At 53.8% G+C, this 27,297-nt stretch overlaps 1 pseudogene across 1 annotated transcript; it reads left to right on the forward strand.

Annotated features, from left to right (window-relative positions):
- Nucleotides 1–1,018: 1,018 nt before the first annotated feature.
- GVI51_A04653 lies at nt 1,019–27,297 on the forward strand (annotated as a pseudogene). Its single transcript has one exon. A coding segment is annotated over exon 1 (26,279 nt).

The raw sequence follows: 27,297 nt of genomic DNA on the forward strand, positions 1-27,297 counted from the left end.
ACATTTGTGCTTTTTTTATTACCGAATTGGACCCCCTTCATATCACGGGGGAACACTTCTATTGGGTTCTTCGTTGAACTTCCCCGATATATCCACTCTTTTTATACTCTATTGAAACTCACGTACGAAACACTGTTTCATTGAATCTTATCACGCACCCCTCTTATTGGCTAGTCCTAAGAAAAATGACTCATTCCTAATAAATGTCGCAGCACACTCAAACTTGGTTTTTTTCAGCAGAAATTTTCGGTAGTACTTCATATAATTGATGAAAAATATGTCCCAACCAGAGAGACAATCATTGATTTGGTTTACAACCACCCCAATAAATTTAGCAGTGACCAAACAATCACTACACCAAAAGTAATCATAATGAGCTGGATTTCATGAGCCCATTTTTTTAATACCAGCTGGTAAATTTTGAGCTACGTTATGACCAATTCTTTCATCCATTACCAAATAAGGAAAGTTTAATGCTCACTTTATGAGTTTTCCTTTTTATGTATGAATATTGAAATGCAAGAATCCATAATTAAAATGGCCCTGGAATTATCAATGCCCTATGAAGGAATTTGTAACATCGGGTAATCTGTGCCGATTAGCAGTGAATTGTTGTTCCAATTTGAAACACTTGTTTGATTTTACTTTCCCGAGATGCAATAACGAAGATATATCTACACAAACTGATACACCCCAATGGTCAACATTTTTGTAACAAACTCCCAACACCGTATTATAGGTAAAGTTGAATATTAAATCAGCATTAAGGAGAATTCTTAGTTTCTGGACTATAAATTTTCAAATTCGTTTTTATTATAAATACCATATGTGAAATCAATATGAAAACGAAATCCAAAATATTCGATTCATCTCGTACTTCGTCTTATTATGTGATTGAAAGCTTTTGTTGTGTTAAGGGACAAATACACCATCAAAGAAATCTGGAAAAATATATTTAAGAAAAACAATACGAATTATTGATAGTTTGTATAACTCGTCCTACTAATTTCATTTGTTCATGAGATTCAAAAGGATACTTTCAGCTGCCGCATCAGTATTATACTGGGCTTCCGCAGTTGCCAAGACGTATGAAAACCAAAAAATTGTCATTGACGGTGTTGCGCTTGGAACAACTACCTTTGAAGATGACGAACTGTTGGTTTTGAAGAATTCTACGTTGACGCTTAACAACTTCATGAATATTAAGTTACCAGCCGGTATTTCACTTACTGACAATTCTGTGCTTAATATAAATACCCCTCCAGACGACACCCCCCCATCTGATTCATACGATGTAAAAAGACCTCAATATTCAATGGTTATCAATGGTAAGGTAAGTATCGATAATGGGTCACAGTTTGTCTTTGATGGTAGCTCGCTAGTTTATTCTCTGGGTCCGTATGCATCAGAAAAGTTTTTATTTGATATAAACACCGGCATGGATGGAATATTTATATCAAAAGATAGTACTATGAGAATTACACTACCTAAATATTTAGATTGGGGTTTTTCTCATGCCACTACTAAATTCTCTGGCATTCATATTGGTGGTACATATAAGGCCCCTTATAACTCACCATTAGTTATATTGGGTACACTCGAAGTGTTGAGAAGCGATTCCAGAACAGATGATGGCTATTTTGATGACAATTTATTTAGAATTGATCTTGGTCCAGACAAAATAGATGAAAATGGTGTGTTCACTATGAAGAATGATTTATCTGGTAATATTCACTGCCAAGGTATTCTCAGCTTTTTTGCTGATATCTTCAAAGGAACAGACAACGTATTTATTCGTACTATTGGTTTTCAAGCCATTTCACCTATTTCACCAATAACCGTAGACCTCGCTGAAGGCCCAGTACAGGGTAACGGATATCTTCGTTATAATGTGATCATTTCACAGGGTCAGGGTAATGGCTTGAAGTTGCTAAATCTTCAGGCAAGGTTAGATATAGGACTTCCAATAATTTATATATACAACAGTGACAATTACAAAGATTTAACCGCAAAAGCTCACGACAATGTCATTGATATCATAGATCATTCTTCCAACAAGTCATTTTCCATTATTGGGGATAGAAAATATAATATCACATATTGGTATCAGCAATACACTGAGATATATCCTAGTTATCAATACGGTGGATACTTTAAAGTCCCGTTATTTAAAAAATCATTGCAACTCGACTTCATACCTATCATCGAACCTGATTACACCACGACGATCGACAAGGGCAACGGTGACTTCGAGACAGACCTTGTTTCGCACATCACGACCAAGGACTATTACGGCAAGACTATCACGATCACCACCACCATACCATTGTACGGGCCTGCACCTCCAGCTGTGACGAAGACAGTTGATCTGGGCAACGAAGTGACTGAGTATCTGGTCATCAGCTACTGGACGACCACCAATGAATTCGGGGGTCTGATCACGACAAACTCGACGGCCACCTACAGTCCTCCACCGGTGACTGTGACAGCCACCACTGCGTCGGACTACATTGAGTCGGACTGGATCTCGTTCTTCATCACCACTGATGAGAAGGGCGATATTGTTACGAGCAGCACTCTGTTCAACGCCACGCGTGACTACAACTTGCCGGAGGCCCCCCACACGTCGTTCGGGCCTGCACCTCCAGCTGTGACGAAGACAGTTGATCTGGGCAACGAAGTGACTGAGTATCTGGTCATCAGCTACTGGACGACCACCAATGAATTCGGGGGTCTGATCACGACAAACTCGACGGCCACCTACAGTCCTCCACCGGTGACTGTGACAGCCACCACTGCGTCGGACTACATTGAGTCGGACTGGATCTCGTTCTTCATCACCACTGATGAGAAGGGCGATATTGTTACGAGCAGCACTCTGTTCAACGCCACGCGTGACTACAACTTGCCGGAGGCCCCCCACACGTCGTTCGGGCCTGCACCTCCAGCTGTGACGAAGACAGTTGATCTGGGCAACGAAGTGACTGAGTATCTGGTCATCAGCTACTGGACGACCACCAATGAATTCGGGGGTCTGATCACGACAAACTCGACGGCCACCTACAGTCCTCCACCGGTGACTGTGACAGCCACCACTGCGTCGGACTACATTGAGTCGGACTGGATCTCGTTCTTCATCACCACTGATGAGAAGGGCGATATTGTTACGAGCAGCACTCTGTTCAACGCCACGCGTGACTACAACTTGCCGGAGGCCCCCCACACGTCGTTCGGGCCTGCACCTCCAGCTGTGACGAAGACAGTTGATCTGGGCAACGAAGTGACTGAGTATCTGGTCATCAGCTACTGGACGACCACCAATGAATTCGGGGGTCTGATCACGACAAACTCGACGGCCACCTACAGTCCTCCACCGGTGACTGTGACAGCCACCACTGCGTCGGACTACATTGAGTCGGACTGGATCTCGTTCTTCATCACCACTGATGAGAAGGGCGATATTGTTACGAGCAGCACTCTGTTCAACGCTACACGTGACTATATAGATCCACAAGCCCCATATACGTCATCCTCAAGTTATTCAAAATCGAAAATCGAAGAGTCCGACTACACGACGACGATCGACAAGGGCAACGGTGACTTCGAGACAGACCTTGTTTCGCACATCACGACCAAGGACTCTGACGGCAAGCCTACCACGATCACCACCACCATCCCATTGAAGCCAAGTGATGCCGGCGAAGCCGACTACACCACCACCATTACTTCCGACGGTCACACCATCACAGAAGTAGTCTCCCACATCACCACCACTGATTCAGACGGTAACACTGTTACATACACCACCACGATGGCCTCCTTCGATCAGGTAGACGACGGCGTGTACACGTCTGCTCCACCTTACTCACAGCCACCAGTTGTGACAACCACTGTGACGGAGGACGACGGTAGTAGCAAGACAGTTGTGATCTCTTACTCGCCATCTGAGGGCGAGGATGGGGTTACCCGTACAGGTACCACCACTATCTCCACCATCACTGCTAGCGGCGAGGCCGACTACACGACGACGATCGACAAGGGCAACGGTGACTTCGAGACAGACCTTGTTTCGCACATCACGACCAAGGACTCTGACGGCAAGCCTACCACGATCACCACCACCATCCCATTGAAGCCAAGTGATGCCGGCGAGGCCGACTACACCACCACCATTACTTCCGACGGTCACACCATCACAGAAGTAGTCTCCCACATCACCACCACTGATTCAGACGGTAACACTGTTACATACACCACCACGATGGCCTCCTTCGATCAGGTAGACGACGGCGTGTACACGTCTGCTCCACCTTACTCACAGCCACCAGTTGTGACAACCACTGTGACGGAGGACGACGGTAGTAGCAAGACAGTTGTGATCTCTTACTCGCCATCTGAGGGCGAGGATGGGGTTACCCGTACAGGTACCACCACTATCTCCACCATCACTGCTAGCGGCGAGGCCGACTACACGACGACGATCGACAAGGGCAACGGTGACTTCGAGACAGACCTTGTTTCGCACATCACGACCAAGGACTCTGACGGCAAGCCTACCACGATCACCACCACCATCCCATTGAAGCCAAGTGATGCCGGCGAGGCCGACTACACCACCACCATTACTTCCGACGGTCACACCATCACAGAAGTAGTCTCCCACATCACCACCACTGATTCAGACGGTAACACTGTTACATACACCACCACGATGGCCTCCTTCGATCAGGTAGACGACGGCGTGTACACGTCTGCTCCACCTTACTCACAGCCACCAGTTGTGACAACCACTGTGACGGAGGACGACGGTAGTAGCAAGACAGTTGTGATCTCTTACTCGCCATCTGAGGGCGAGGATGGGGTTACCCGTACAGGTACCACCACTATCTCCACCATCACTGCTAGCGGCGAGGCCGACTACACGACGACGATCGACAAGGGCAACGGTGACTTCGAGACAGACCTTGTTTCGCACATCACGACCAAGGACTCTGACGGCAAGCCTACCACGATCACCACCACCATCCCATTGAAGCCAAGTGATGCCGGCGAGGCCGACTACACGACGACGATCGACAAGGGCAACGGTGACTTCGAGACAGACCTTGTTTCGCACATCACGACCAAGGACTCTGACGGCAAGCCTACCACGATCACCACCACCATCCCATTGAAGCCAAGTGATGCCGGCGAGGCCGACTACACCACCACCATTACTTCCGACGGTCACACCATCACAGAAGTAGTCTCCCACATCACCACCACTGATTCAGACGGTAACACTGTTACATACACCACCACGATGGCCTCCTTCGATCAGGTAGACGACGGCGTGTACACGTCTGCTCCACCTTACTCACAGCCACCAGTTGTGACAACCACTGTGACGGAGGACGACGGTAGTAGCAAGACAGTTGTGATCTCTTACTCGCCATCTGAGGGCGAGGATGGGGTTACCCGTACAGGTACCACCACTATCTCCACCATCACTGCTAGCGGCGAGGCCGACTACACGACGACGATCGACAAGGGCAACGGTGACTTCGAGACAGACCTTGTTTCGCACATCACGACCAAGGACTCTGACGGCAAGCCTACCACGATCACCACCACCATCCCATTGAAGCCAAGTGATGCCGGCGAGGCCGACTACACGACGACGATCGACAAGGGCAACGGTGACTTCGAGACAGACCTTGTTTCGCACATCACGACCAAGGACTCTGACGGCAAGCCTACCACGATCACCACCACCATCCCATTGAAGCCAAGTGATGCCGGCGAGGCCGACTACACCACCACCATTACTTCCGACGGTCACACCATCACAGAAGTAGTCTCCCACATCACCACCACTGATTCAGACGGTAACACTGTTACATACACCACCACGATGGCCTCCTTCGATCAGGTAGACGACGGCGTGTACACGTCTGCTCCACCTTACTCACAGCCACCAGTTGTGACAACCACTGTGACGGAGGACGACGGTAGTAGCAAGACAGTTGTGATCTCTTACTCGCCATCTGAGGGCGAGGATGGGGTTACCCGTACAGGTACCACCACTATCTCCACCATCACTGCTAGCGGCGAGGCCGACTACACGACGACGATCGACAAGGGCAACGGTGACTTCGAGACAGACCTTGTTTCGCACATCACGACCAAGGACTCTGACGGCAAGCCTACCACGATCACCACCACCATCCCATTGAAGCCAAGTGATGCCGGCGAGGCCGACTACACGACGACGATCGACAAGGGCAACGGTGACTTCGAGACAGACCTTGTTTCGCACATCACGACCAAGGACTCTGACGGCAAGCCTACCACGATCACCACCACCATCCCATTGAAGCCAAGTGATGCCGGCGAGGCCGACTACACCACCACCATTACTTCCGACGGTCACACCATCACAGAAGTAGTCTCCCACATCACCACCACTGATTCAGACGGTAACACTGTTACATACACCACCACGATGGCCTCCTTCGATCAGGTAGACGACGGCGTGTACACGTCTGCTCCACCTTACTCACAGCCACCAGTTGTGACAACCACTGTGACGGAGGACGACGGTAGTAGCAAGACAGTTGTGATCTCTTACTCGCCATCTGAGGGCGAGGATGGGGTTACCCGTACAGGTACCACCACTATCTCCACCATCACTGCTAGCGGCGAGGCCGACTACACGACGACGATCGACAAGGGCAACGGTGACTTCGAGACAGACCTTGTTTCGCACATCACGACCAAGGACTCTGACGGCAAGCCTACCACGATCACCACCACCATCCCATTGAAGCCAAGTGATGCCGGCGAGGCCGACTACACGACGACGATCGACAAGGGCAACGGTGACTTCGAGACAGACCTTGTTTCGCACATCACGACCAAGGACTCTGACGGCAAGCCTACCACGATCACCACCACCATCCCATTGAAGCCAAGTGATGCCGGCGAGGCCGACTACACCACCACCATTACTTCCGACGGTCACACCATCACAGAAGTAGTCTCCCACATCACCACCACTGATTCAGACGGTAACACTGTTACATACACCACCACGATGGCCTCCTTCGATCAGGTAGACGACGGCGTGTACACGTCTGCTCCACCTTACTCACAGCCACCAGTTGTGACAACCACTGTGACGGAGGACGACGGTAGTAGCAAGACAGTTGTGATCTCTTACTCGCCATCTGAGGGCGAGGATGGGGTTACCCGTACAGGTACCACCACTATCTCCACCATCACTGCTAGCGGCGAGGCCGACTACACGACGACGATCGACAAGGGCAACGGTGACTTCGAGACAGACCTTGTTTCGCACATCACGACCAAGGACTCTGACGGCAAGCCTACCACGATCACCACCACCATCCCATTGAAGCCAAGTGATGCCGGCGAGGCCGACTACACGACGACGATCGACAAGGGCAACGGTGACTTCGAGACAGACCTTGTTTCGCACATCACGACCAAGGACTCTGACGGCAAGCCTACCACGATCACCACCACCATCCCATTGAAGCCAAGTGATGCCGGCGAGGCCGACTACACCACCACCATTACTTCCGACGGTCACACCATCACAGAAGTAGTCTCCCACATCACCACCACTGATTCAGACGGTAACACTGTTACATACACCACCACGATGGCCTCCTTCGATCAGGTAGACGACGGCGTGTACACGTCTGCTCCACCTTACTCACAGCCACCAGTTGTGACAACCACTGTGACGGAGGACGACGGTAGTAGCAAGACAGTTGTGATCTCTTACTCGCCATCTGAGGGCGAGGATGGGGTTACCCGTACAGGTACCACCACTATCTCCACCATCACTGCTAGCGGCGAGGCCGACTACACGACGACGATCGACAAGGGCAACGGTGACTTCGAGACAGACCTTGTTTCGCACATCACGACCAAGGACTCTGACGGCAAGCCTACCACGATCACCACCACCATCCCATTGAAGCCAAGTGATGCCGGCGAGGCCGACTACACGACGACGATCGACAAGGGCAACGGTGACTTCGAGACAGACCTTGTTTCGCACATCACGACCAAGGACTCTGACGGCAAGCCTACCACGATCACCACCACCATCCCATTGAAGCCAAGTGATGCCGGCGAGGCCGACTACACCACCACCATTACTTCCGACGGTCACACCATCACAGAAGTAGTCTCCCACATCACCACCACTGATTCAGACGGTAACACTGTTACATACACCACCACGATGGCCTCCTTCGATCAGGTAGACGACGGCGTGTACACGTCTGCTCCACCTTACTCACAGCCACCAGTTGTGACAACCACTGTGACGGAGGACGACGGTAGTAGCAAGACAGTTGTGATCTCTTACTCGCCATCTGAGGGCGAGGATGGGGTTACCCGTACAGGTACCACCACTATCTCCACCATCACTGCTAGCGGCGAGGCCGACTACACGACGACGATCGACAAGGGCAACGGTGACTTCGAGACAGACCTTGTTTCGCACATCACGACCAAGGACTCTGACGGCAAGCCTACCACGATCACCACCACCATCCCATTGAAGCCAAGTGATGCCGGCGAGGCCGACTACACCACCACCATTACTTCCGACGGTCACACCATCACAGAAGTAGTCTCCCACATCACCACCACTGATTCAGACGGTAACACTGTTACATACACCACCACGATGGCCTCCTTCGATCAGGTAGACGACGGCGTGTACACGTCTGCTCCACCTTACTCACAGCCACCAGTTGTGACAACCACTGTGACGGAGGACGACGGTAGTAGCAAGACAGTTGTGATCTCTTACTCGCCATCTGAGGGCGAGGATGGGGTTACCCGTACAGGTACCACCACTATCTCCACCATCACTGCTAGCGGCGAGGCCGACTACACGACGACGATCGACAAGGGCAACGGTGACTTCGAGACAGACCTTGTTTCGCACATCACGACCAAGGACTCTGACGGCAAGCCTACCACGATCACCACCACCATCCCATTGAAGCCAAGTGATGCCGGCGAGGCCGACTACACGACGACGATCGACAAGGGCAACGGTGACTTCGAGACAGACCTTGTTTCGCACATCACGACCAAGGACTCTGACGGCAAGCCTACCACGATCACCACCACCATCCCATTGAAGCCAAGTGATGCCGGCGAGGCCGACTACACCACCACCATTACTTCCGACGGTCACACCATCACAGAAGTAGTCTCCCACATCACCACCACTGATTCAGACGGTAACACTGTTACATACACCACCACGATGGCCTCCTTCGATCAGGTAGACGACGGCGTGTACACGTCTGCTCCACCTTACTCACAGCCACCAGTTGTGACAACCACTGTGACGGAGGACGACGGTAGTAGCAAGACAGTTGTGATCTCTTACTCGCCATCTGAGGGCGAGGATGGGGTTACCCGTACAGGTACCACCACTATCTCCACCATCACTGCTAGCGGCGAGGCCGACTACACGACGACGATCGACAAGGGCAACGGTGACTTCGAGACAGACCTTGTTTCGCACATCACGACCAAGGACTCTGACGGCAAGCCTACCACGATCACCACCACCATCCCATTGAAGCCAAGTGATGCCGGCGAGGCCGACTACACGACGACGATCGACAAGGGCAACGGTGACTTCGAGACAGACCTTGTTTCGCACATCACGACCAAGGACTCTGACGGCAAGCCTACCACGATCACCACCACCATCCCATTGAAGCCAAGTGATGCCGGCGAGGCCGACTACACCACCACCATTACTTCCGACGGTCACACCATCACAGAAGTAGTCTCCCACATCACCACCACTGATTCAGACGGTAACACTGTTACATACACCACCACGATGGCCTCCTTCGATCAGGTAGACGACGGCGTGTACACGTCTGCTCCACCTTACTCACAGCCACCAGTTGTGACAACCACTGTGACGGAGGACGACGGTAGTAGCAAGACAGTTGTGATCTCTTACTCGCCATCTGAGGGCGAGGATGGGGTTACCCGTACAGGTACCACCACTATCTCCACCATCACTGCTAGCGGCGAGGCCGACTACACGACGACGATCGACAAGGGCAACGGTGACTTCGAGACAGACCTTGTTTCGCACATCACGACCAAGGACTCTGACGGCAAGCCTACCACGATCACCACCACCATCCCATTGAAGCCAAGTGATGCCGGCGAGGCCGACTACACCACCACCATTACTTCCGACGGTCACACCATCACAGAAGTAGTCTCCCACATCACCACCACTGATTCAGACGGTAACACTGTTACATACACCACCACGATGGCCTCCTTCGATCAGGTAGACGACGGCGTGTACACGTCTGCTCCACCTTACTCACAGCCACCAGTTGTGACAACCACTGTGACGGAGGACGACGGTAGTAGCAAGACAGTTGTGATCTCTTACTCGCCATCTGAGGGCGAGGATGGGGTTACCCGTACAGGTACCACCACTATCTCCACCATCACTGCTAGCGGCGAGGCCGACTACACGACGACGATCGACAAGGGCAACGGTGACTTCGAGACAGACCTTGTTTCGCACATCACGACCAAGGACTCTGACGGCAAGCCTACCACGATCACCACCACCATCCCATTGAAGCCAAGTGATGCCGGCGAGGCCGACTACACGACGACGATCGACAAGGGCAACGGTGACTTCGAGACAGACCTTGTTTCGCACATCACGACCAAGGACTCTGACGGCAAGCCTACCACGATCACCACCACCATCCCATTGAAGCCAAGTGATGCCGGCGAGGCCGACTACACCACCACCATTACTTCCGACGGTCACACCATCACAGAAGTAGTCTCCCACATCACCACCACTGATTCAGACGGTAACACTGTTACATACACCACCACGATGGCCTCCTTCGATCAGGTAGACGACGGCGTGTACACGTCTGCTCCACCTTACTCACAGCCACCAGTTGTGACAACCACTGTGACGGAGGACGACGGTAGTAGCAAGACAGTTGTGATCTCTTACTCGCCATCTGAGGGCGAGGATGGGGTTACCCGTACAGGTACCACCACTATCTCCACCATCACTGCTAGCGGCGAGGCCGACTACACGACGACGATCGACAAGGGCAACGGTGACTTCGAGACAGACCTTGTTTCGCACATCACGACCAAGGACTCTGACGGCAAGCCTACCACGATCACCACCACCATCCCATTGAAGCCAAGTGATGCCGGCGAGGCCGACTACACGACGACGATCGACAAGGGCAACGGTGACTTCGAGACAGACCTTGTTTCGCACATCACGACCAAGGACTCTGACGGCAAGCCTACCACGATCACCACCACCATCCCATTGAAGCCAAGTGATGCCGGCGAGGCCGACTACACCACCACCATTACTTCCGACGGTCACACCATCACAGAAGTAGTCTCCCACATCACCACCACTGATTCAGACGGTAACACTGTTACATACACCACCACGATGGCCTCCTTCGATCAGGTAGACGACGGCGTGTACACGTCTGCTCCACCTTACTCACAGCCACCAGTTGTGACAACCACTGTGACGGAGGACGACGGTAGTAGCAAGACAGTTGTGATCTCTTACTCGCCATCTGAGGGCGAGGATGGGGTTACCCGTACAGGTACCACCACTATCTCCACCATCACTGCTAGCGGCGAGGCCGACTACACGACGACGATCGACAAGGGCAACGGTGACTTCGAGACAGACCTTGTTTCGCACATCACGACCAAGGACTCTGACGGCAAGCCTACCACGATCACCACCACCATCCCATTGAAGCCAAGTGATGCCGGCGAGGCCGACTACACGACGACGATCGACAAGGGCAACGGTGACTTCGAGACAGACCTTGTTTCGCACATCACGACCAAGGACTCTGACGGCAAGCCTACCACGATCACCACCACCATCCCATTGAAGCCAAGTGATGCCGGCGAGGCCGACTACACCACCACCATTACTTCCGACGGTCACACCATCACAGAAGTAGTCTCCCACATCACCACCACTGATTCAGACGGTAACACTGTTACATACACCACCACGATGGCCTCCTTCGATCAGGTAGACGACGGCGTGTACACGTCTGCTCCACCTTACTCACAGCCACCAGTTGTGACAACCACTGTGACGGAGGACGACGGTAGTAGCAAGACAGTTGTGATCTCTTACTCGCCATCTGAGGGCGAGGATGGGGTTACCCGTACAGGTACCACCACTATCTCCACCATCACTGCTAGCGGCGAGGCCGACTACACGACGACGATCGACAAGGGCAACGGTGACTTCGAGACAGACCTTGTTTCGCACATCACGACCAAGGACTCTGACGGCAAGCCTACCACGATCACCACCACCATCCCATTGAAGCCAAGTGATGCCGGCGAGGCCGACTACACGACGACGATCGACAAGGGCAACGGTGACTTCGAGACAGACCTTGTTTCGCACATCACGACCAAGGACTCTGACGGCAAGCCTACCACGATCACCACCACCATCCCATTGAAGCCAAGTGATGCCGGCGAGGCCGACTACACCACCACCATTACTTCCGACGGTCACACCATCACAGAAGTAGTCTCCCACATCACCACCACTGATTCAGACGGTAACACTGTTACATACACCACCACGATGGCCTCCTTCGATCAGGTAGACGACGGCGTGTACACGTCTGCTCCACCTTACTCACAGCCACCAGTTGTGACAACCACTGTGACGGAGGACGACGGTAGTAGCAAGACAGTTGTGATCTCTTACTCGCCATCTGAGGGCGAGGATGGGGTTACCCGTACAGGTACCACCACTATCTCCACCATCACTGCTAGCGGCGAGGCCGACTACACGACGACGATCGACAAGGGCAACGGTGACTTCGAGACAGACCTTGTTTCGCACATCACGACCAAGGACTCTGACGGCAAGCCTACCACGATCACCACCACCATCCCATTGAAGCCAAGTGATGCCGGCGAGGCCGACTACACGACGACGATCGACAAGGGCAACGGTGACTTCGAGACAGACCTTGTTTCGCACATCACGACCAAGGACTCTGACGGCAAGCCTACCACGATCACCACCACCATCCCATTGAAGCCAAGTGATGCCGGCGAGGCCGACTACACGACGACGATCGACAAGGGCAACGGTGACTTCGAGACAGACCTTGTTTCGCACATCACGACCAAGGACTCTGACGGCAAGCCTACCACGATCACCACCACCATCCCATTGAAGCCAAGTGATGCCGGCGAGGCCGACTACACGACGACGATCGACAAGGGCAACGGTGACTTCGAGACAGACCTTGTTTCGCACATCACGACCAAGGACTCTGACGGCAAGCCTACCACGATCACCACCACCATCCCATTGAAGCCAAGTGATGCCGGCGAGGCCGACTACACCACCACCATTACTTCCGACGGTCACACCATCACAGAAGTAGTCTCCCACATCACCACCACTGATTCAGACGGTAACACTGTTACATACACCACCACGATGGCCTCCTTCGATCAGGTAGACGACGGCGTGTACACGTCTGCTCCACCTTACTCACAGCCACCAGTTGTGACAACCACTGTGACGGAGGACGACGGTAGTAGCAAGACAGTTGTGATCTCTTACTCGCCATCTGAGGGCGAGGATGGGGTTACCCGTACAGGTACCACCACTATCTCCACCATCACTGCTAGCGGCGAGGCCGACTACACGACGACGATCGACAAGGGCAACGGTGACTTCGAGACAGACCTTGTTTCGCACATCACGACCAAGGACTCTGACGGCAAGCCTACCACGATCACCACCACCATCCCATTGAAGCCAAGTGATGCCGGCGAGGCCGACTACACGACGACGATCGACAAGGGCAACGGTGACTTCGAGACAGACCTTGTTTCGCACATCACGACCAAGGACTCTGACGGCAAGCCTACCACGATCACCACCACCATCCCATTGAAGCCAAGTGATGCCGGCGAGGCCGACTACACCACCACCATTACTTCCGACGGTCACACCATCACAGAAGTAGTCTCCCACATCACCACCACTGATTCAGACGGTAACACTGTTACATACACCACCACGATGGCCTCCTTCGATCAGGTAGACGACGGCGTGTACACGTCTGCTCCACCTTACTCACAGCCACCAGTTGTGACAACCACTGTGACGGAGGACGACGGTAGTAGCAAGACAGTTGTGATCTCTTACTCGCCATCTGAGGGCGAGGATGGGGTTACCCGTACAGGTACCACCACTATCTCCACCATCACTGCTAGCGGCGAGGCCGACTACACGACGACGATCGACAAGGGCAACGGTGACTTCGAGACAGACCTTGTTTCGCACATCACGACCAAGGACTCTGACGGCAAGCCTACCACGATCACCACCACCATCCCATTGAAGCCAAGTGATGCCGGCGAGGCCGACTACACGACGACGATCGACAAGGGCAACGGTGACTTCGAGACAGACCTTGTTTCGCACATCACGACCAAGGACTCTGACGGCAAGCCTACCACGATCACCACCACCATCCCATTGAAGCCAAGTGATGCCGGCGAGGCCGACTACACCACCACCATTACTTCCGACGGTCACACCATCACAGAAGTAGTCTCCCACATCACCACCACTGATTCAGACGGTAACACTGTTACATACACCACCACGATGGCCTCCTTCGATCAGGTAGACGACGGCGTGTACACGTCTGCTCCACCTTACTCACAGCCACCAGTTGTGACAACCACTGTGACGGAGGACGACGGTAGTAGCAAGACAGTTGTGATCTCTTACTCGCCATCTGAGGGCGAGGATGGGGTTACCCGTACAGGTACCACCACTATCTCCACCATCACTGCTAGCGGCGAGGCCGACTACACGACGACGATCGACAAGGGCAACGGTGACTTCGAGACAGACCTTGTTTCGCACATCACGACCAAGGACTCTGACGGCAAGCCTACCACGATCACCACCACCATCCCATTGAAGCCAAGTGATGCCGGCGAGGCCGACTACACGACGACGATCGACAAGGGCAACGGTGACTTCGAGACAGACCTTGTTTCGCACATCACGACCAAGGACTCTGACGGCAAGCCTACCACGATCACCACCACCATCCCATTGAAGCCAAGTGATGCCGGCGAGGCCGACTACACCACCACCATTACTTCCGACGGTCACACCATCACAGAAGTAGTCTCCCACATCACCACCACTGATTCAGACGGTAACACTGTTACATACACCACCACGATGGCCTCCTTCGATCAGGTAGACGACGGCGTGTACACGTCTGCTCCACCTTACTCACAGCCACCAGTTGTGACAACCACTGTGACGGAGGACGACGGTAGTAGCAAGACAGTTGTGATCTCTTACTCGCCATCTGAGGGCGAGGATGGGGTTACCCGTACAGGTACCACCACTATCTCCACCATCACTGCTAGCGGCGAGGCCGACTACACGACGACGATCGACAAGGGCAACGGTGACTTCGAGACAGACCTTGTTTCGCACATCACGACCAAGGACTCTGACGGCAAGCCTACCACGATCACCACCACCATCCCATTGAAGCCAAGTGATGCCGGCGAGGCCGACTACACGACGACGATCGACAAGGGCAACGGTGACTTCGAGACAGACCTTGTTTCGCACATCACGACCAAGGACTCTGACGGCAAGCCTACCACGATCACCACCACCATCCCATTGAAGCCAAGTGATGCCGGCGAGGCCGACTACACCACCACCATTACTTCCGACGGTCACACCATCACAGAAGTAGTCTCCCACATCACCACCACTGATTCAGACGGTAACACTGTTACATACACCACCACGATGGCCTCCTTCGATCAGGTAGACGACGGCGTGTACACGTCTGCTCCACCTTACTCACAGCCACCAGTTGTGACAACCACTGTGACGGAGGACGACGGTAGTAGCAAGACAGTTGTGATCTCTTACTCGCCATCTGAGGGCGAGGATGGGGTTACCCGTACAGGTACCACCACTATCTCCACCATCACTGCTAGCGGCGAGGCCGACTACACGACGACGATCGACAAGGGCAACGGTGACTTCGAGACAGACCTTGTTCGCACATCACGCCAGACTCTGACCCCCCCCCCCCCCCAGCAGTGCGCGAGGCCGACTACACGACGACGATCGACAAGGGCAACGGTGACTTCGAGACAGACCTTGTTTCGCACATCACGACCAAGGACTCTGACGGCAAGCCTACCACGATCACCACCACCATCCCATTGAAGCCAAGTGATGCCGGCGAGGCCGACTACACCACCACCATTACTTCCGACGGTCACACCATCACAGAAGTAGTCTCCCACATCACCACCACTGATTCAGACGGTAACACTGTTACATACACCACCACGATGGCCTCCTTCGATCAGGTAGACGACGGCGTGTACACGTCTGCTCCACCTTACTCACAGCCACCAGTTGTGACAACCACTGTGACGGAGGACGACGGTAGTAGCAAGACAGTTGTGATCTCTTACTCGCCATCTGAGGGCGAGGATGGGGTTACCCGTACAGGTACCACCACTATCTCCACCATCACTGCTAGCGGCGAGGCCGACTACACGACGACGATCGACAAGGGCAACGGTGACTTCGAGACAGACCTTGTTTCGCACATCACGACCAAGGACTCTGACGGCAAGCCTACCACGATCACCACCACCATCCCATTGAAGCCAAGTGATGCCGGCGAGGCCGACTACACGACGACGATCGACAAGGGCAACGGTGACTTCGAGACAGACCTTGTTTCGCACATCACGACCAAGGACTCTGACGGCAAGCCTACCACGATCACCACCACCATCCCATTGAAGCCAAGTGATGCCGGCGAGGCCGACTACACCACCACCATTACTTCCGACGGTCACACCATCACAGAAGTAGTCTCCCACATCACCACCACTGATTCAGACGGTAACACTGTTACATACACCACCACGATGGCCTCCTTCGATCAGGTAGACGACGGCGTGTACACGTCTGCTCCACCTTACTCACAGCCACCAGTTGTGACAACCACTGTGACGGAGGACGACGGTAGTAGCAAGACAGTTGTGATCTCTTACTCGCCATCTGAGGGCGAGGATGGGGTTACCCGTACAGGTACCACCACTATCTCCACCATCACTGCTAGCGGCGAGGCCGACTACACGACGACGATCGACAAGGGCAACGGTGACTTCGAGACAGACCTTGTTTCGCACATCACGACCAAGGACTCTGACGGCAAGCCTACCACGATCACCACCACCATCCCATTGAAGCCAAGTGATGCCGGCGAGGCCGACTACACGACGACGATCGACAAGGGCAACGGTGACTTCGAGACAGACCTTGTTTCGCACATCACGACCAAGGACTCTGACGGCAAGCCTACCACGATCACCACCACCATCCCATTGAAGCCAAGTGATGCCGGCGAGGCCGACTACACCACCACCATTACTTCCGACGGTCACACCATCACAGAAGTAGTCTCCCACATCACCACCACTGATTCAGACGGTAACACTGTTACATACACCACCACGATGGCCTCCTTCGATCAGGTAGACGACGGCGTGTACACGTCTGCTCCACCTTACTCACAGCCACCAGTTGTGACAACCACTGTGACGGAGGACGACGGTAGTAGCAAGACAGTTGTGATCTCTTACTCGCCATCTGAGGGCGAGGATGGGGTTACCCGTACAGGTACCACCACTATCTCCACCATCACTGCTAGCGGCGAGGCCGACTACACGACGACGATCGACAAGGGCAACGGTGACTTCGAGACAGACCTTGTTTCGCACATCACGACCAAGGACTCTGACGGCAAGCCTACCACGATCACCACCACCATCCCATTGAAGCCAAGTGATGCCGGCGAGGCCGACTACACCACCACCATTACTTCCGACGGTCACACCATCACAGAAGTAGTCTCCCACATCACCACCACTGATTCAGACGGTAACACTGTTACATACACCACCACGATGGCCTCCTTCGATCAGGTAGACGACGGCGTGTACACGTCTGCTCCACCTTACTCACAGCCACCAGTTGTGACAACCACTGTGACGGAGGACGACGGTAGTAGCAAGACAGTTGTGATCTCTTACTCGCCATCTGAGGGCGAGGATGGGGTTACCCGTACAGGTACCACCACTATCTCCACCATCACTGCTAGCGGCGAGGCCGACTACACGACGACGATCGACAAGGGCAACGGTGACTTCGAGACAGACCTTGTTTCGCACATCACGACCAAGGACTCTGACGGCAAGCCTACCACGATCACCACCACCATCCCATTGAAGCCAAGTGATGCCGGCGAGGCCGACTACACGACGACGATCGACAAGGGCAACGGTGACTTCGAGACAGACCTTGTTTCGCACATCACGACCAAGGACTCTGACGGCAAGCCTACCACGATCACCACCACCATCCCATTGAAGCCAAGTGATGCCGGCGAGGCCGACTACACCACCACCATTACTTCCGACGGTCACACCATCACAGAAGTAGTCTCCCACATCACCACCACTGATTCAGACGGTAACACTGTTACATACACCACCACGATGGCCTCCTTCGATCAGGTAGACGACGGCGTGTACACGTCTGCTCCACCTTACTCACAGCCACCAGTTGTGACAACCACTGTGACGGAGGACGACGGTAGTAGCAAGACAGTTGTGATCTCTTACTCGCCATCTGAGGGCGAGGATGGGGTTACCCGTACAGGTACCACCACTATCTCCACCATCACTGCTAGCGGCGAGGCCGACTACACGACGACGATCGACAAGGGCAACGGTGACTTCGAGACAGACCTTGTTTCGCACATCACGACCAAGGACTCTGACGGCAAGCCTACCACGATCACCACCACCATCCCATTGAAGCCAAGTGATGCCGGCGAGGCCGACTACACGACGACGATCGACAAGGGCAACGGTGACTTCGAGACAGACCTTGTTTCGCACATCACGACCAAGGACTCTGACGGCAAGCCTACCACGATCACCACCACCATCCCATTGAAGCCAAGTGATGCCGGCGAGGCCGACTACACCACCACCATTACTTCCGACGGTCACACCATCACAGAAGTAGTCTCCCACATCACCACCACTGATTCAGACGGTAACACTGTTACATACACCACCACGATGGCCTCCTTCGATCAGGTAGACGACGGCGTGTACACGTCTGCTCCACCTTACTCACAGCCACCAGTTGTGACAACCACTGTGACGGAGGACGACGGTAGTAGCAAGACAGTTGTGATCTCTTACTCGCCATCTGAGGGCGAGGATGGGGTTACCCGTACAGGTACCACCACTATCTCCACCATCACTGCTAGCGGCGAGGCCGACTACACGACGACGATCGACAAGGGCAACGGTGACTTCGAGACAGACCTTGTTTCGCACATCACGACCAAGGACTCTGACGGCAAGCCTACCACGATCACCACCACCATCCCATTGAAGCCAAGTGATGCCGGCGAGGCCGACTACACGACGACGATCGACAAGGGCAACGGTGACTTCGAGACAGACCTTGTTTCGCACATCACGACCAAGGACTCTGACGGCAAGCCTACCACGATCACCACCACCATCCCATTGAAGCCAAGTGATGCCGGCGAGGCCGACTACACCACCACCATTACTTCCGACGGTCACACCATCACAGAAGTAGTCTCCCACATCACCACCACTGATTCAGACGGTAACACTGTTACATACACCACCACGATGGCCTCCTTCGATCAGGTAGACGACGGCGTGTACACGTCTGCTCCACCTTACTCACAGCCACCAGTTGTGACAACCACTGTGACGGAGGACGACGGTAGTAGCAAGACAGTTGTGATCTCTTACTCGCCATCTGAGGGCGAGGATGGGGTTACCCGTACAGGTACCACCACTATCTCCACCATCACTGCTAGCGGCGAGGCCGACTACACGACGACGATCGACAAGGGCAACGGTGACTTCGAGACAGACCTTGTTTCGCACATCACGACCAAGGACTCTGACGGCAAGCCTACCACGATCACCACCACCATCCCATTGAAGCCAAGTGATGCCGGCGAGGCCGACTACACGACGACGATCGACAAGGGCAACGGTGACTTCGAGACAGACCTTGTTTCGCACATCACGACCAAGGACTCTGACGGCAAGCCTACCACGATCACCACCACCATCCCATTGAAGCCAAGTGATGCCGGCGAGGCCGACTACACCACCACCATTACTTCCGACGGTCACACCATCACAGAAGTAGTCTCCCACATCACCACCACTGATTCAGACGGTAACACTGTTACATACACCACCACGATGGCCTCCTTCGATCAGGTAGACGACGGCGTGTACACGTCTGCTCCACCTTACTCACAGCCACCAGTTGTGACAACCACTGTGACGGAGGACGACGGTAGTAGCAAGACAGTTGTGATCTCTTACTCGCCATCTGAGGGCGAGGATGGGGTTACCCGTACAGGTACCACCACTATCTCCACCATCACTGCTAGCGGCGAGGCCGACTACACGACGACGATCGACAAGGGCAACGGTGACTTCGAGACAGACCTTGTTTCGCACATCACGACCAAGGACTCTGACGGCAAGCCTACCACGATCACCACCACCATCCCATTGAAGCCAAGTGATGCCGGCGAGGCCGACTACACGACGACGATCGACAAGGGCAACGGTGACTTCGAGACAGACCTTGTTTCGCACATCACGACCAAGGACTCTGACGGCAAGCCTACCACGATCACCACCACCATCCCATTGAAGCCAAGTGATGCCGGCGAGGCCGACTACACGACGACGATCGACAAGGGCAACGGTGACTTCGAGACAGACCTTGTTTCGCACATCACGACCAAGGACTCTGACGGCAAGCCTACCACGATCACCACCACCATCCCATTGAAGCCAAGTGATGCCGGCGAGGCCGACTACACGACGACGATCGACAAGGGCAACGGTGACTTCGAGACAGACCTTGTTTCGCACATCACGACCAAGGACTCTGACGGCAAGCCTACCACGATCACCACCACCATCCCATTGAAGCCAAGTGATGCCGGCGAGGCCGACTACACCACCACCATTACTTCCGACGGTCACACCATCACAGAAGTAGTCTCCCACATCACCACCACTGATTCAGACGGTAACACTGTTACATACACCACCACGATGGCCTCCTTCGATCAGGTAGACGACGGCGTGTACACGTCTGCTCCACCTTACTCACAGCCACCAGTTGTGACAACCACTGTGACGGAGGACGACGGTAGTAGCAAGACAGTTGTGATCTCTTACTCGCCATCTGAGGGCGAGGATGGGGTTACCCGTACAGGTACCACCACTATCTCCACCATCACTGCTAGCGGCGAGGCCGACTACACGACGACGATCGACAAGGGCAACGGTGACTTCGAGACAGACCTTGTTTCGCACATCACGACCAAGGACTCTGACGGCAAGCCTACCACGATCACCACCACCATCCCATTGAAGCCAAGTGATGCCGGCGAGGCCGACTACACGACGACGATCGACAAGGGCAACGGTGACTTCGAGACAGACCTTGTTTCGCACATCACGACCAAGGACTCTGACGGCAAGCCTACCACGATCACCACCACCATCCCATTGAAGCCAAGTGATGCCGGCGAGGCCGACTACACCACCACCATTACTTCCGACGGTCACACCATCACAGAAGTAGTCTCCCACATCACCACCACTGATTCAGACGGTAACACTGTTACATACACCACCACGATGGCCTCCTTCGATCAGGTAGACGACGGCGTGTACACGTCTGCTCCACCTTACTCACAGCCACCAGTTGTGACAACCACTGTGACGGAGGACGACGGTAGTAGCAAGACAGTTGTGATCTCTTACTCGCCATCTGAGGGCGAGGATGGGGTTACCCGTACAGGTACCACCACTATCTCCACCATCACTGCTAGCGGCGAGGCCGACTACACGACGACGATCGACAAGGGCAACGGTGACTTCGAGACAGACCTTGTTTCGCACATCACGACCAAGGACTCTGACGGCAAGCCTACCACGATCACCACCACCATCCCATTGAAGCCAAGTGATGCCGGCGAGGCCGACTACACGACGACGATCGACAAGGGCAACGGTGACTTCGAGACAGACCTTGTTTCGCACATCACGACCAAGGACTCTGACGGCAAGCCTACCACGATCACCACCACCATCCCATTGAAGCCAAGTGATGCCGGCGAGGCCGACTACACCACCACCATTACTTCCGACGGTCACACCATCACAGAAGTAGTCTCCCACATCACCACCACTGATTCAGACGGTAACACTGTTACATACACCACCACGATGGCCTCCTTCGATCAGGTAGACGACGGCGTGTACACGTCTGCTCCACCTTACTCACAGCCACCAGTTGTGACAACCACTGTGACGGAGGACGACGGTAGTAGCAAGACAGTTGTGATCTCTTACTCGCCATCTGAGGGCGAGGATGGGGTTACCCGTACAGGTACCACCACTATCTCCACCATCACTGCTAGCGGCGAGGCCGACTACACGACGACGATCGACAAGGGCAACGGTGACTTCGAGACAGACCTTGTTTCGCACATCACGACCAAGGACTCTGACGGCAAGCCTACCACGATCACCACCACCATCCCATTGAAGCCAAGTGATGCCGGCGAGGCCGACTACACGACGACGATCGACAAGGGCAACGGTGACTTCGAGACAGACCTTGTTTCGCACATCACGACCAAGGACTCTGACGGCAAGCCTACCACGATCACCACCACCATCCCATTGAAGCCAAGTGATGCCGGCGAGGCCGACTACACCACCACCATTACTTCCGACGGTCACACCATCACAGAAGTAGTCTCCCACATCACCACCACTGATTCAGACGGTAACACTGTTACATACACCACCACGATGGCCTCCTTCGATCAGGTAGACGACGGCGTGTACACGTCTGCTCCACCTTACTCACAGCCACCAGTTGTGACAACCACTGTGACGGAGGACGACGGTAGTAGCAAGACAGTTGTGATCTCTTACTCGCCATCTGAGGGCGAGGATGGGGTTACCCGTACAGGTACCACCACTATCTCCACCATCACTGCTAGCGGCGAGGCCGACTACACGACGACGATCGACAAGGGCAACGGTGACTTCGAGACAGACCTTGTTTCGCACATCACGACCAAGGACTCTGACGGCAAGCCTACCACGATCACCACCACCATCCCATTGAAGCCAAGTGATGCCGGCGAGGCCGACTACACGACGACGATCGACAAGGGCAACGGTGACTTCGAGACAGACCTTGTTTCGCACATCACGACCAAGGACTCTGACGGCAAGCCTACCACGATCACCACCACCATCCCATTGAAGCCAAGTGATGCCGGCGAGGCCGACTACACCACCACCATTACTTCCGACGGTCACACCATCACAGAAGTAGTCTCCCACATCACCACCACTGATTCAGACGGTAACACTGTTACATACACCACCACGATGGCCTCCTTCGATCAGGTAGACGACGGCGTGTACACGTCTGCTCCACCTTACTCACAGCCACCAGTTGTGACAACCACTGTGACGGAGGACGACGGTAGTAGCAAGACAGTTGTGATCTCTTACTCGCCATCTGAGGGCGAGGATGGGGTTACCCGTACAGGTACCACCACTATCTCCACCATCACTGCTAGCGGCGAGGCCGACTACACGACGACGATCGACAAGGGCAACGGTGACTTCGAGACAGACCTTGTTTCGCACATCACGACCAAGGACTCTGACGGCAAGCCTACCACGATCACCACCACCATCCCATTGAAGCCAAGTGATGCCGGCGAGGCCGACTACACGACGACGATCGACAAGGGCAACGGTGACTTCGAGACAGACCTTGTTTCGCACATCACGACCAAGGACTCTGACGGCAAGCCTACCACGATCACCACCACCATCCCATTGAAGCCAAGTGATGCCGGCGAGGCCGACTACACCACCACCATTACTTCCGACGGTCACACCATCACAGAAGTAGTCTCCCACATCACCACCACTGATTCAGACGGTAACACTGTTACATACACCACCACGATGGCCTCCTTCGATCAGGTAGACGACGGCGTGTACACGTCTGCTCCACCTTACTCACAGCCACCAGTTGTGACAACCACTGTGACGGAGGACGACGGTAGTAGCAAGACAGTTGTGATCTCTTACTCGCCATCTGAGGGCGAGGATGGGGTTACCCGTACAGGTACCACCACTATCTCCACCATCACTGCTAGCGGCGAGGCCGACTACACGACGACGATCGACAAGGGCAACGGTGACTTCGAGACAGACCTTGTTTCGCACATCACGACCAAGGACTCTGACGGCAAGCCTACCACGATCACCACCACCATCCCATTGAAGCCAAGTGATGCCGGCGAGGCCGACTACACCACCACCATTACTTCCGACGGTCACACCATCACAGAAGTAGTCTCCCACATCACCACCACTGATTCAGACGGTAACACTGTTACATACACCACCACGATGGCCTCCTTCGATCAGGTAGACGACGGCGTGTACACATCTGCTCCACCTTACTCACAGCCACCAGTTGTGACAACCACTGTGACGGAGGACGACGGTAGTAGCAAGACAGTTGTGATCTCTTACTCGCCATCTGAGGGCGAGGATGGGGTTACCCGTACAGGTACCACCACTATCTCCACCATCACTGCTAGCGGCGAGGCCGACTACACGACGACGATCGACAAGGGCAACGGTGACTTCGAGACAGACCTTGTTTCGCACATCACGACCAAGGACTCTGACGGCAAGCCTACCACGATCACCACCACCATCCCATTGAAGCCAAGTGATGCCGGCGAGGCCGACTACACGACGACGATCGACAAGGGCAACGGTGACTTCGAGACAGACCTTGTTTCGCACATCACGACCAAGGACTCTGACGGCAAGCCTACCACGATCACCACCACCATCCCATTGAAGCCAAGTGATGCCGGCGAGGCCGACTACACCACCACCATTACTTCCGACGGTCACACCATCACAGAAGTAGTCTCCCACATCACCACCACTGATTCAGACGGTAACACTGTTACATACACCACCACGATGGCCTCCTTCGATCAGGTAGACGACGGCGTGTACACGTCTGCTCCACCTTACTCACAGCCACCAGTTGTGACAACCACTGTGACGGAGGACGACGGTAGTAGCAAGACAGTTGTGATCTCTTACTCGCCATCTGAGGGCGAGGATGGGGTTACCCGTACAGGTACCACCACTATCTCCACCATCACTGCTAGCGGCGAGGCCGACTACACGACGACGATCGACAAGGGCAACGGTGACTTCGAGACAGACCTTGTTTCGCACATCACGACCAAGGACTCTGACGGCAAGCCTACCACGATCACCACCACCATCCCATTGAAGCCAAGTGATGCCGGCGAGGCCGACTACACCACCACCATTACTTCCGACGGTCACACCATCACAGAAGTAGTCTCCCACATCACCACCACTGATTCAGACGGTAACACTGTTACATACACCACCACGATGGCCTCCTTCGATCAGGTAGACGACGGCGTGTACACGTCTGCTCCACCTTACTCACAGCCACCAGTTGTGACAACCACTGTGACGGAGGACGACGGTAGTAGCAAGACAGTTGTGATCTCTTACTCGCCATCTGAGGGCGAGGATGGGGTTACCCGTACAGGTACCACCACTATCTCCACCATCACTGCTAGCGGCGAGGCCGACTACACGACGACGATCGACAAGGGCAACGGTGACTTCGAGACAGACCTTGTTTCGCACATCACGACCAAGGACTCTGACGGCAAGCCCACCACGATCATAACAACTGTGACTTTAATAGAAGAACCAGATTACACATTTGTGTTTGTTTCTGATGGTCAAACGATCACAGCTGTTGTTTCTCATGTTACAACGACCAATGATAACGGTCAGACGGTCACCACTACTGTGACCGTTATGTCATATGATCAAGTAGGTGAAGGTGTATACACTTCTGCTCCTGCTTACTCGCAGCCCCCAGTAACTACGACAACTGTGAGTGCAGACACTACTACTGCCACTGTTGTAATTTCGTACTTCCCATCTATTGGCAACGATGGAGTCACCAGGACAGGTACAACAACCGTCTCCACGGTATCTGTTGGAGGTGAAGCCGACTACACCACAACAGTCGACAGGGGCAATGGCAGTACCGAAACTGATGTCATTTCGCATATCACCACTACCGACTCCAAAGGCAATCCTACAACAATAACCACCACAATAATCAATCCACCTGCACCTTCTGATCCTGTCACAAATGTGGGGTCTGATTACACCACCACCGTGGTTTCGAACGGTCACACATTCACCGAGGTTGTATCCCACAGCACAGGTGCTGATGAGCACGGTCACACAATTGTTTCTACAGTAACAGAAACTCTAGGTGGCCAGAGTCATGGAAACACTGTCTCAAGTGCAACACCAGTCTCAACTGTATCTGGTGCAGGATCTAATGCTCCTGGAACAGCAGGTGTAGGTGGTATTGTCAACTCTCAGAAACTTCAGTCACAAAATGTGGCTGGCCAAGGGTCTGGCAACGAAAAACCAACACAAGCTGCTGGCACAGCCGGTGGTAGTGGCTCTGGTTCTGGTTCTGGTTCTGGGTCAGTGCACCAATCGGCAGGCAATATTGTACCATCTGGATCTCCATCTGTTCAGAATCCAATGGACACTGTATCTCCAGTCAGTGGTATTCATAGTAGCCAAACACCACACTCTGTACCTTCACAAGCTCAACAACAAGGACAAGGACAAGGACAAGAACAAGAACCATCATCACGTCAACAGGCAGCCACGACTGTGCTATCACCTTCTGGTTCCTCTGTTGACAACTTCGGCAGTGGATTCAGCAGCACGCAAACAGCTTCTGTCCTACAGGGTAAGGGTGCTTCAATTAGAGTTGCTTCTTCCAGTATTTTATTCTCCATTATTGCAGTAATAGTTGTCGGTATGATCTAA

Source organism: Nakaseomyces glabratus, chromosome A (assembly GCF_010111755.1).
Source record: "Nakaseomyces glabratus chromosome A, complete sequence".
Lineage (NCBI taxonomy): Eukaryota > Fungi > Ascomycota > Saccharomycetes > Saccharomycetales > Saccharomycetaceae > Nakaseomyces > Nakaseomyces glabratus.